Source organism: Xyrauchen texanus, chromosome 17 (genome assembly GCF_025860055.1).
Source record: "Xyrauchen texanus isolate HMW12.3.18 chromosome 17, RBS_HiC_50CHRs, whole genome shotgun sequence".
NCBI lineage: Eukaryota > Metazoa > Chordata > Actinopteri > Cypriniformes > Catostomidae > Xyrauchen > Xyrauchen texanus.
This window is the reverse complement of record NC_068292.1, coordinates 3,242,800-3,256,544: the sequence shown is the minus strand read 5'-3', so window position 1 is coordinate 3,256,544 and position 13,745 is coordinate 3,242,800. Positions and strand designations below refer to the sequence as shown.

Genomic DNA, 13,745 nt, shown 5'->3' with positions numbered 1-13,745 from the left:
TCACCTTGATACAGCATGTTAATGACGAGTTAAAAATATTATCAAATTGGTTTCGCACTAACAAGCTAACGCTAAATGTCAAAAAATGTAACTTTATGATTTTTTACAATATTAATAAATTCTATCCCAGAGAATATGCTTGTATAGAAATTAATGGAGCTCCAGTTATCCAAGTGGCTTCAACAAAACTTCTCGATGTCCTGACTGATGAGGGTTTAACCTGGTCTAAACATGTTGATCTAGTTTGTACAAGATCCTCTAAAATGTTAAATATTCTAAGAATTGTTTTACCTTCAATTCACTCATCTGCTCATTTAACGCTTTATTATAGCTTTTTATTCCCCTTTATGAATTATTGCAATATTGTCTGGGGTGCAGTATTGTTCATATGCTGCTCTTCACTTTTGATCCTCCTTTAACATCACCCTTTGACATCTGTAATTTTTAAGTTAAACGGATAATTAGGTTTTTGAAAATATGTTTTTCCCCTCTTTTATTGTTCAACTTATTTGTCTGTGTGCTTTTATTTTGTTTTTTTGTTTTGTTGTTTATTCATGTAAGTGGAGTGGAACTCTGTATAAACCCAAGTGGGTTTCGTTCCCCTCCTTGTACTGTATCCTTGTGATGTACGTGCAGAACAAATAAAATAAAATAAAAAAAAATATTTGGCTTGAGTGAAGAGAAGAGGTTTTCAGTGAATAACAGCTGCTATTAAAGTCCTTTTTCACACAAAGCCATTGTATGACTTTAGAAGACGTTGAATATAGTGTACGAGTCATTTTTACTGTGCTTTTATGTTTTTTTGTTAAGCTTCTTTCAGAGCTCAACAGACATTTACTGATTACTTTGTTTTGTAATGGCATGAGGGTGAGTAAATAAATACAGATTTTTTTATTTTTGGGTTAACAATTTGTTTAAACTTCCTTTCTTTCCATCCCCCCAAATAGTGCACCTTTGCATACACAAACACTCATATACACACTAAGGACAAGCGGAAACATGCATCCTTCCTCAAGGCCTTGTGGGGGTCATGCACTAGTTTCTAAATATACAGGATCTCAGATCTCATGTGACCATGGCGTGCAGTTTTTGTGCTAGATTAATCACTGCACTGTGTTCCAATTAATGGTGTTACATTAACAGTTTTATTGAAACCTCTCTCAGGTATGTCTCAGGTGAGGAATCCTTTAGGAAGCATGCTGTCTCGGAAAGGAGATGTTCTTCAACAGCACTGGCCTAGTGTTGACCCAGAGTACCTACAAACCCCTGACACGCTCCAGGTGTCTGTACGGGTACGTCGCACACATGCACTGTTGTGAACAAAATGTCAGTGCGGTCTTGATGCTAGGGTGTTCTGGGTAGTAGTTTACAACCCAATCCAAAAAAGCTCACTCCCATGTCTCTGATATTCTGGTCTTTTTTCAAAAGAAATGATCATTTATAAGTCCAATCACTTAGAAAAGTAATAGCAGCGCTTTCCTTAATAACCTGTACGATTTGAAGTGTCATTCATAGCTGTAGTACAAACGGTGTGGGATGAAAAGAGGTCAGCAGTGGTGGAAAGAGTACTGAAAAATAATCCTCAAGTAAAAGTACTGTTACTTCTTAAAAAATGTAGTATGAGTAGAGTTAAAATACCTGTTCTAAAAACTACTCAAGCATAAAAGAGTAGCTCATTTAAAAGTAATCATGAGTAGTGAGTATTGAGTACTGAGTTGTCCCTTTATAATAAAAACTCGATGCTGCGATTTAAAAATGTAGCACACGAAACATAATTTACATTCCCTTTTATAGTTTGCCAGAAAGAATAAAAAATCTGTATTTTATAGGTGTTTGTGACTGACAACTTTTAAAATACGTCACTTATCTATGATACTGTAAACACTACATGAATCTGATTTAAAATAAATAAATAAAAGTGTGACATGATTACAGAAATTAAAAGATGAAAAAGTTATGTTCAATATCATAATGTATGAAACAGTTATATTAAAATCAGTTATGTGTAGGGTCTAAATTGACCTTAATGCCAACTGAGAAAGTCATTGTTGCGCATAAAACATGTTCAAAACAATGCAACGAATGCAAAGAAAAAATAAAAAAGCAGGGTCACTTGGCGTGTCATGTACCACACAATAGAGGCGGTAGAGCATTTGTTTGGTATAGGGGCCACATTGGGCTTTAAAGGAATAATTCACACAAAAATGAAAATTCTCTCATTATTTACTCACCCTCATGCCATCCCGAATATGACTTTGTCTTCTGCAGGACACAAATTACAATTTTTAGAAGAATATCTCAACTATTTTGGTTCATACAATGCAAGTGAATGGGTGCCAAATATTCTAAGCTCCAAAAATCACATAAATCAGCATAAAAGCCTAATCCATGTGACTTCAGTGGTTAAATCCATGTCTTCAGAAGAGATATGATAGGTTGGGTGAGAAACAGATCAATATTTAATTCCTTTTTTACTATCAATTCTCCTCTGCTCAGTCAATCTCCACTTTAACTTCCACTTTCTTCTTTTGTTTTTGATGATTCACATTCTTCATGCATATTGCCATATACTGGGCAGGGAGAAATGGACTTAAATATTGATCTTTTTCTCACCCACACCTATCATATCAGTTCTGAAGTCGATTTAACCACTGGAGTATTATGGATTACTTTTATGCTGCCTTTGTGGATTTTGGAGCATCACAATTTTGGCATCTATTCACTTGTATTGTATGGACCTACACAATTGAAATGTTCTTCTGAAAATCTTTATTTGTGTTCTGAAGAAAGAAGGTCATACACATCTGGGATGGCATGAGGGTGAGGTGAGGTGTGAATTATTTCTTTAAGTAGCACATTGGGGGCAACGCTGTCCTCCTTTTGAGATTCAATGTTCCTCAATGATTTAGTTCTTGTATCTTTTAAGCCCAGAAATATTTGTGTTCTCATTCTAATGCATGATGCACAATTTTCTGAAGTTTGTGACTGGTGGAATATTCTGCCTGAAGTATTGCTCTGCAAATGTTAATACTTTTCTATCTTTAAAAAGGCTAATCATAATTATAAATAATTTTATCATCTCTACTTTCCTGGTAATTTATTATACAAATGAACACACTCTCTACATCAGGGGTTGGTATTATAAAAAAAAAAAAACGAACAATATTATGATAAAAAATATTATTCTAAAACATATCACTGTTTTATTATTTTATATTAATAGTTTTAAAGCTACTCAAGTTATTCAGCCAAAAGTAGTGAGTGGTTTATTTTATATTAATGCCTCACCAAGCCGGGCATTGGCGGAATTATAAAGTGTATTTGACCGTTTAGGGTTAGGGTTACATGTACCCGCATTAGCACACAAACATTAGCCGCCTGTCAATCAAACAGCACACAGCTTCAGGAAATAAAAAGTCATTATTTTATATTTTATCTAGATCAACCAACCAGTGGTGCTCTTGCTATTGTGATCGATGTAATGAACACCCCTGTTCTAGATGTAAAACATCCAGGCTTAGTATAGAAAATTACTCAAAAGTTTATCATTGATATCGACTTCTCTCTCTTTTATTTTTTTTAGATAAACATCAAGATTGCTTTATTGCCCAGCCTTATTGATAACATTGGCTTAATCTCTCACAGCAGCCCAATAATCTCAGTGATATTTAGTTAAATTATAGGCTACATTATAGACACACAGAATCTAGTAAGCAGAAATAAAATTTACCTCAATAAATTTCTTTAAATTAGAGGAAGTATTAATGATGACACAGTGACACATAATGACACAGTCAAGCAATTGGCCTTTTTCACTGCGAAAAGCCCTTTCAGGTGCAGCTGTGATGTTCAGGTGTTGAACTGTGTTTGAGGCATCCTCCACATCCATAACAGTTGGCGCCAAATCTGCAGCTGCAAGAGTGATTTGATTTGATGGGAGTCACAATATTTTAATTCACGTTGATAGATAAAAACAAATTCAGGACAGGGAAGTAGTGAACACAGACGGTGGGAAAATAGCACATTAAAAGTAGTTACAGCACTTAAAATGTACTCGCGTAATAGTTTTTAAACTACTTAAAATAGTACAATTCCTGGGAAAAACTAATTATTTACAGTAATGTGAGTATTTGTAATTCGTTACTTTACACCCCTCTGAGTCTCACACACAATGTTAAGAGGCTTGTGCAGACTAACCTCTTAGCAATCAGTATCTTAGTGGTTCTGGGATTTAGTGTCACCAAGTTGTTTGTTTGCAGAATATTCAACATAGTATGTTCCCTGGGAAATGGAAAAGGAGAGTGTGCACTTCTAACTGAAAAGCCTGTATTTCATTATAGCCACTCTGTAATTTGTAAGTAGGTGTGTGAAAGGCTTGGACTCTGAATTAGCTATTACAGACATAAACCTTCTGGGAGGCTGATCGAATTTTCTTCCCATGACCCACTTGAAAATATTTGGGCATGCGTCCATGTACTGGAGATGTATGTATGTGTGTGTGTGCGCATGTAAGTAAATCTCATCAGGAAGACGAATCCAGCCAGCCATAGTCAGTGTTCAAAAAATTCATTTCAGAGTCAGGAATGGACTGGAACAAACAGAATCGTATATAATAAAACAAAAATAGAAACAAACGGAATAGGACATAACACAGCTCTTTAGAACAGAACAATAGAACAGAATGGAACAGAATAAAGTAATATAGAATAGAATAAAACAGAATAGAGTTGAACACAACTGACCAGAACAATTAAATAGAATGGACCAAAATAGATCAGAATGGAACAGAATAGAGTAGATTTGTACAGAAAAGTACAAAACTGAACAGTACAGAATAGAGTACAATTAAACAAATTATACAGAATATAATGGATCAGAATAGAGTAGGAATGCACCGATGTTATACATGGATTGGTATCGGCTCCAATGAGCCTGATCCAAATCCGATACCACATGTTAGTTATGGTGGTTACCGTCAAGCTCAAAGAATGACATAAAAAAAACCTTTAAAGCAACATTAAAGTAGTCCATATAACTCGTGCGCATTGTTCAAAGACTCTTGAAGATATATGATAGCTTTGTGAGTCGCAAAACACAGTGTTATATAAATATATTGTCTGACTTCCCTGAATGAACATCATTTACACACATGCATAAGAACGTGCATGGGCTTGTCATGTGCTGCTCAGAGTGATGTGCAGGTTGTGGGTGCTCCACACAAACTTAATTTCAGATGTACAGTAGATGCTCAGTAGTTAGATATTCTACGCTCATTAAGAAAAAACAACAATATTGGTATTGGGATCGGTATTGGCCGATACGGAGCGTTCGGATATCGGATCGGGAGAGAAAAATATGGTATTGGTGCATCCCTAAAATAGAGTAGAATAGAACAGACAATATAACAGAATGGATCATACTATAATAGAATATATCAGAACAGAATAAACTAGAGTAGGAACACAGTAGGCATGAAGAATATAATTGAATGAATAGAATAGAACAGAAAAGAACAGTACAGAATACAACAGACCAGAACAAAGCAATAGAATATAATGAATCAGAATAAAATAGAACAGACCAATACAATACAATAGATTAGAATAGAATTGAAAAGAACAACAGAATAGAATTTAATAGAAAAGAACAGTATAAAGTAGAATAGAACAGACAAGAACAATAGAATAGAAAACAATAGATGCTGCCTAAAAAGATTGTTTTGTTCAAACTCTTTTTGTCCTTGCTTCCCTATCCCTGTCTAAACATCCCTCAAGATTAAGGAGCTTTGGACATTGGAGCTTTGGTTCAGATAGATTGTAGTGTTCTTAAACTATAAGTGCACACCGTGGAGCAGATGATGCCAGTTTCACCCAAACTAGCAGAATCAAGGTATCCAGCTTCAAAGAATACAGGGTTTTTGTTGATTGTCCATCCCTGATACACCATAATTACTTCAAAACACGATGTGTCTGTCGGCTTTAAAAAATTAAAACTACAGGTAATCTTAAGGAAGAACATCATGTGTGGGAAAAAAGTGAACGGAGATCGTTTTAACAAGATTCCTTGCATATCTGGGGACTGGAATATCATTGAGACTTGGGAGGATTTTTTGGGCTCTTTTTGACTCACCTAGCAACAACACAGTTCTCCTAGCAACCTCATAGCAACACTAAAAATCACACGTAACACCTAAACGAGTCAGTCTCAATTTGTAACCTTTCAGCTTGTTCAATCCTCTCCTCAGATCAATAATAAGGTGTGTGGGAGTGTATCTGTACCTCATGATGTGGCTCAGGATGCACAGAAGGTTCAGGAGCTGGTGATGGAGAGTCCTCTGGGCGCTCGCCTTCTTTCTGACCGCATCATTAGGAAAGCCATACTCTCACCCAGAACTGCTCTCATTAACTTCCTGGTGGACGAATGACACAGCTAGAATCGATGTGCCTTACAGGGGTTTTGCTATCAGAATGAACTGCCTGTGAAAATCCCAAGTCTCTTATATCCAAAGGAAAACATCTGGTTTAACATTAAATCAAAAGGGAGCAAAAATGGACATCATTTATTGGAAGTTTCAGATGATGTTTTGAAGACTTAGTTTGACTATTTAACTGTTTGTCTGATGATGACTTTGCTCTTTGTTGCTAAAATTTTTCTGTAACACTCCTCTCCACAATATGTATATATATATTGTTTTTGAAAGCCTGTGATTCTGACTCTGTTTGCTCTATGTTTGCTCTAGAGTTTCAAAGGGTTAGGCCAATTTTATTTTGTTTTAAAGATATTTTTCTGCAAAACAAGTTATATACTCATTATCAAAACATTGTTATTGCAGTGTTTATGGTTTTTTCAGGTGTTTGGGATGCCAGCATCACTATCACATTGTTTTGCCCAGCCCTACCTCTCATCCCTTCCTAGAGGATAGTCTGGCAGTGTGAGTGTTGTGTACTGAGCTATTTCTAAACTCCCAGTTTTAGCCTGGCATTAAAACACCTCTAACAGACCTGCACTACTGCCTGAAATGGAGATGTGGAGACTATGCTGTACTTTCAGACACAGTCAGATTCTTGCCAGCTCTCATAACCAACGTCTCTCGCTGACAAGATTGAACCCCCATTTAGGTGACTCACTCTTACCGGAATGAGTGCTCGAGGTCTATCACTGTCTCAAATAGCTTAGCAAAGTACATGAAAGGTCTACTGTTCAGCTAAGTAGTAGTCATTGTGTGTGTCGCTCCATCATGTATATCCAAAAATATCCAAAAGTTGAGAACATTTTAATCCATTGACCAATTTCAGAAAAGGGTGTCAAGTTGTGCTTTCGGAAATTCAATTCCCTGCAATCCTGCTGGACTTGAAACTGACCTGGCACTGTCCACACCCTCAAGACAGATCTTACTAATTCCTGTCGGTCAAACCTTACCAACATTTATGTTCTGGGCAGACATGGTCTCATAAAAAAAAAAAAAAGGAACATACTACCCTTCTAGGAACACTTGTTCAAGTGCATATTTTGATTACGTAACTTAGTAGCTAAGGAAGTCTGCCCAGTAATAAAAAAAAATAAAAAAATGCATGTCCTTCATCATTTTGGAGCTATCACTATAGGAAGAGAAGTGTTGGCCCACATTACACCATAGGTTGCCCCATATAGCACCACTTAACAATGATGAAAACACTAATTGACAACAGACCATTAAATGTTAATTGAAAACTAAAGCACATCCAAAGTTTGGTAACAAAAAAATACAATTAGTTCAAAAGCATCACCCTAGGGTTCTGTTTCTAAACTGTCATTGGAGTAAAAAGGTTCTATGTAATATAAAGTACATGACTTGAAATGTATGAAATACTATGATAGTAACATTCATAAACTGCCCAGCTGCTGAAATTGCTGTGCTTTCTATGAATATTAAAAGTCATTTTGATCAATATTATTTGTCATCAATTTGGTTGGCCAGTGTCCTTGTCTATTTCTGGTTCCTTTGCTATGATAGGCTGTATTGGCAACCCAATCTCAAGACAAGTCATAATAATATTACAAGATGGCAAAGTTGTATGAGTGGGTTCATATAAAACTAAACACATTTTATTCCCATACAGGAATATAAATTATCCAACAATGTTAGAACAAAGTTATTATAATTTTTCCAAACTTTAACACCAAACCTAACTATAAAATCTAACCACCCCTTAATAAAACCCTAAACCTAACAATGATTTTAAAAGGAAAATAAGTCTCTAATAATTATAGATTTAATTATTTTGTGTATCATGGAAGAAAGAAAACCGCAGTGGCATTTGGAACGAGACAAGGGAAGTGTATTCCAGGTTATTGATATATCATACATCAGTCAATTACATTCATAAATTTGAAATGAGGAACAAAATTTGTCTGCAGACTTTTCCATTCTTAAAATAATGTGTTGGAAATGAGGCTAGCTAAAATGTTATGCCTGTATTGCATTGATTAGAAATTCTGTTTGATGATTGGCTGTATCTATAAAAGTCATACAGTATCTTGCGAGTTGTCCTAAGATGACGTTGGTATTGCTTTAAAGTGGCATTCATTTGACACTTTGTAACAATTTTGAATGAATGTGGTAAAAGTGATATTGAACTGTGCTCAACTAACCTGGAACTACTTCATAGCCATTCAGTTATATAAAATGAATTAACGCCTTGGAATGTCTGTCAGTCATTTTGAATCAAATAAACTGAAGATAATGTATAGATGTCTTTGTCTTTTAAAGTTCTATTGCGGTCCTGTTAGAAAGCTTTAGAAATGGCCATCATTCCCTTTGGAAATGACAGCGGAGGGAATTGAGTAATCACATTTCAACACTGGCGTAATCTTGTCCCTTTTCTCTGTCTTGGCAGCCCAACCCAATGACAACATTAACTGATACCATGCTTGAGTTAGCGCCTCTTTAAATGGTGATGACTGTTTCTCGTTATATGTTGAGTGCTTGACCTTCTCTAAAAGCATCAGAGAATATGTATCTCTGCACTTGAGGGAGCAAAATGTTGAGAATTGACACAAAGGTAGCCTTTCATATCAAGTGAAGTGTCAGGCCTTCAGGGCATTGATGTCCTGAGACACTACCTGACAGTACCTCTATTGTTCAGGGACGTTCTTTACCATGTTACTCAGTAACCACGCATAATTCAGTCTGAAATAGATCTCCACCGCTGCCCCTAATGGCAGTCTTTTGCATGTGACTCACTTATAAAGCGCTGTTGAATACATTTCCCAGAAGTCCCATTCTCATCAAAAGACTTTAGACTTAGACATTAAAGACTTTGACTTTAAAAGAAAGAAGGATTTATTTTTTCCTTGTTTATGAGCTGGATATTTTTGCCATTGTATTTTCGTGTGTATCGTGTCATATATATTGTTTTACTCTACTCACATTTAAGCACGGTCATGTGTTTATGCTAAAAACACCCCAAAACACATTAACAACTGCATAGCAACACCCCTACAATAACCCACAATTACCTAACATTGTGGTGGTGAGTTTTGCACAGGTAAGCACTGCTCATATTTTCACAAAACCTCTGATTAGGGCATTTGACTTTGGATTAGTCATGTCCTGAGTTGTCAAGATAAGTTTGCAGAACAGACAGAATCTGATTCGAAATCAGCACTTCTCAGTAAAGACTGTTTGGTTCTGTCTCTCTATTTGAGTCGCAGATCCATTTGTGAAACCTCATTTACTCATTTACTCACCCTGATGATAACCCATGTGTCTATGACTTTCTTCTTATTTGTCTGTGGAACGTTGTTCTCAAAGTGCTGGATTATTTGCTGAAGCATGTGTTGGCAAATTGACAAGTCTTGAATGAACCTTGATCTTGAAGGCTGCTCCCTATATATACGATTGCCTCACCTGTGTAACATCTGTTTCACATCACCTTGTTATTTCAACTCTTCAAATTGTTATTAGTCTTAAATTGCTCCTGTCTCAAATTTTTTGAAGATTGTTGCAATCATCTGATTTGAATTGACTGTACATTTTCAAAAAACAATGAAATTCACAAGGTAAAACTTCATATTATATGTAGTTGTAGAGCTTTCAATATAGCAAAGAGTGAATGTAATTTACAAATCACTCCTTTTTGTATTTATTAGCATTTTTCACACTGTCCCAACTTTTGGAATTTGGGTTGTACAACTGAAATAAAAATCTAACTTATTTTAAGCATATTTTGTTTTGGAGAGAATTTTGTGTGACTTCAGAAAACAATGGCAATCAATGGGAAAATCTTAATTTTTAAGCTAGTATGACTTTAGCAAGTGGTGGCATTCAATATTAATAGTTTTTTCCAAACAAAACTGCTGTTGTGATAGTGTCGACCATTGTTATGTGTAATTTTTTACCATTTATATATATATATATATAAGGTATTGTTTATTGCTTTAAAAAACATTGCAGTTCTGCTAGGCTGACTATCTGAGGGTTCAACCTTCCTGGAGTGTGACATGCTGTACAAATCATATTGTTATTGGTGTGCATTTAGTTTTCATTACCTCATATTAATTGAGACTACATGGACATTTTTTACTTTTAAAAATGTCATTTGTTACACCACAGGACCATTGAAATGGACAGGTGAAACCAAAAAGTTGAATAAAAGTTTTGAAAAACTTGAAACGGTGAACAGTTACAGCATCTTAACATACTTTCCTTTGTACAAATAGATATACATTTTAACCTAAAATGTTTGTGTTGGAAAAAACATCCCTTTGCCTTCCCTCCTACATACACTAAAAATCACAATGGTGCCATGACATTCATACAAATGTGAATATAGTGGTACTTTTCGCATCATATTCAAATATTCATACGCCACTGATAGTGCTAAAGTTAAAGCTAAAAATTCAGTGGCTTCAAAAGGTATTTGTCACTGAAACTTATAATGTATATTTAAACTGAGTAAAACATTAGATAACAAAAATATCAAAGTGAGAATTATTATAAAGACAGCACAAACAACCCTTTTTCAAACAAAACATTTCACATTATTAGGCTATATAGTTTATTTGAAGTTATTGTAAAAATAAACAAATGGCATAGTAAAAAGTTAGTTTTGAAAAAAGGTCCAACATCATTTGTATAAAGATGCCAATTGCTTTAATATTTTGCTATCTAATGATATTCATTCATGTTTAAGTATCCAAAACACTGGACCACTTCATCCGTAAACCTAAGAAGTTTGAAGGGATATGTTGTAAATATACAGTATAACCTACTATGTAATGTACTGGAATTCTTGTTTACCATTTCACAATACATTTGGTCTAAAAAGCAGAAGCTCATTAAGGCTAAAATATGAAATTTGTTTGTCCTATGTTTTGAAAACCGAGCAATTTGGCTTTAATTCAGTAACCATCTTAAATTAAACTCTAGATGTCAAATTCTCTATAACGTATAATCAAGTGTTGGATTATTTCCATATGTGTTGTGGTGAGCAAATCCCATATGTTTACACGACAGTATAGTTATTTCAAGTTAAAATTAAACTGCAAATCAACTGACAGCGGTCGGTAGGCTATTTTATTTTCTTTGCGCGCTCACGATCTGCACAGCACAAATGGTCGCGCGCTCTCGCCCAGCCATGTCTCGCGCTTCTCTCATTGTCATCGTGGAGTCATCACACTGAGCCGGGAGTCGCGCGCTGTGTCAGTGCGGAAAAGAGTTCGTTAAAAGGAATAGTTAAATTCGTGCTTGTTCACGGTGGATGAGAGTTTGTTAAATTGAAGTTTGTTATGTCGGTAAAATCCGTCAAGTTTCATTGGAGTTCAACTGAGAGAAAGAACTGAAGTGCACTGGAAAGTTCAGCTCGAGTCCTTTTCCTTTCGGTCAGCTTTTGGTCGCTCTCCTCATTTTCAGTGCTTTTATTCACAGGCTGACAGAATGTCGCCTGCTTTTTCGTCGAATTAGCTTTTCCCGCTCACATTTGGAGTATTTTTGCGGGTTGGCTAATTCATTTGGATTAAATACAGTTTGTGTGTTATTTTGAGTGGCTTTATTAGTCGCTTTTCACTGGCGAACTGTTAAACAGCTGTTTTCCGTCAGTTTGCGTCTTGAATCAAATTGTTTGCCTAAATTCACTGCTGGAGACCCTCCACCGACAGAAGTCGTTTTAAAACATTACTTTCTACCTGTTTAAGTACTTTTAAACGGGTTCCTGTTGCAAACATGGACAAATACGACGACTTGGGACTTGAGGCGAGTAAATTCATCGAGGACCTGAACATGTATGAAGCGTCGAAGGACGGCTTGTTTCGCGTCAAGAGAGATGCGGGAAATAACCCGGATTTTGAAGAAACAAGGAGAGTTTTTGCCTCCAAAATGACTAAAATACACATGCAGAAGCAGCAAGAGGAGATGGCAAGGAGCAGTTTGGCAGCAAGAATGAATGGAAGCCAGGAGAAAGTGTCAGATAACAACACATTGTACACCAAAGACAGACCTCCCATCAACAGTTACAGACAGGGGTGTGAAGCAGCAGCCAAACCACCCATCATGTCTGGACCAGTGACTGGCACTGCCAGTGTGAATCCATACATATCTCACGAAGGACAAAAACATCATCCAGCCACCCTAAATGATGGATCCATCAGGGGTTATGGGAACAGTTATGACAATAAGGTGATTGGCAATGCTTATAACCCAACACCAGTGCCAGCCCGTGCAGCACCCTCTAGCAGCCCCCCTGGCACATTGACGTCAAGGAGCAGTTACCCTTCTCAAACACCATCATCCCCTCTCTCTAACAGCTCTTCCTCCTCAGGTTCACCTGGAGTCACTCCTCCAGTGTGCCAGGGCTTCCCTCAAACCTTTGCCCCATCAGGGAAGTCTCTCTCACAGTCACCCATAGGAACCTACAGGGACGCATATCACAAACCTCAGCAGATCAGTCCTGCACACTGGTCTGCCAGTGGGCAGACATGTCAAAACGGGATTCTTCATAACGTTGGCACCTCACCTGCACAGGAGACCCCACCGCTACAGTCCCATGGAGGAAAGCAAGGTGAGTCGCCCCAACCCAAGAGCATCGCCCTAAGCACATGGCAAGGGCAGCCCAACCCAGCCGTGCCCACTCCCACACCGGTTGCTCCTGTAGAGTCTGCCGATGATGAATGCTCTAGCCCTTGTCGGGCACTCAAACTGCCATGTCAGACCCTCCATATACAGACAGATCAGGGGGCATCTGTGGCTGAAATAAAAGTAGAAGCTCTAACTGACCGCCTGGAGAAGGAGATGGACGCCCAGCCAAAGGCTGAGAACTTTGGTAAGCACAACATGATCACTGCCAGTGTGTTTTTCTATTTATCCTTTTAACATCTGCAATTGCATTTAGCAGCTTGCTGATTGAAAAACAGGCTGTGTTTCCACTTGACCTTCACTCTTTATGTGAGCTATAAAGTATTTGTGTGCAATTGTGTGAAAGAGCAATATATAAGAAGCCTTTCCAGACCTTTTCCTTTCCAGAAGCTATTCCTGGGCCTGTTTTCCTTCTCAACTTCTTTCTTTTATTTCATCACATTTAAATCACTATGGATAAGCCTTTGCAGGTACCCATTTTGTATGCATGTATATATTTTACATACATTTTTTTTATTATTATTTTGTTGGACTCAAAATCTGGGAAATTCTGTATTTTCCATGAATTTAAGTTAAAGGTGCACTCAGTAATTTTTCATGAAAAAAGGATTACTTTTATATATAATGTTTTTTT

The 13,745-nt window shown here is 36.7% G+C and overlaps 2 protein-coding genes across 2 annotated transcripts in view; both read left to right on the top strand.

The window, feature by feature from the left end:
- The window catches only part of lars2 (leucyl-tRNA synthetase 2, mitochondrial), an 84,643-nt gene extending 74,501 nt beyond the window's left edge, over nt 1-10,142 (top strand). Inside the window, exons 20-21 of the mRNA XM_052146740.1 lie at nt 1,165-1,292; nt 6,245-10,142. Coding sequence (XP_052002700.1) covers nt 1,165-1,292; nt 6,245-6,424 — 308 coding nt within the window. The 3' untranslated portion in view covers nt 6,425-10,142. The remainder of the gene's footprint in view (nt 1-1,164; nt 1,293-6,244) is intronic.
- A 1,495-nt stretch (nt 10,143-11,637) lies between these two features.
- limd1a (LIM domains containing 1a) overlaps nt 11,638-13,745 on the top strand; it is an 81,027-nt gene continuing 78,919 nt past the window's right edge. Inside the window, exon 1 of the mRNA XM_052146744.1 lies at nt 11,638-13,298. Within this exon, the coding sequence (XP_052002704.1) occupies nt 12,203-13,298 (1,096 nt within the window). The 5' untranslated portion in view covers nt 11,638-12,202. The remainder of the gene's footprint in view (nt 13,299-13,745) is intronic.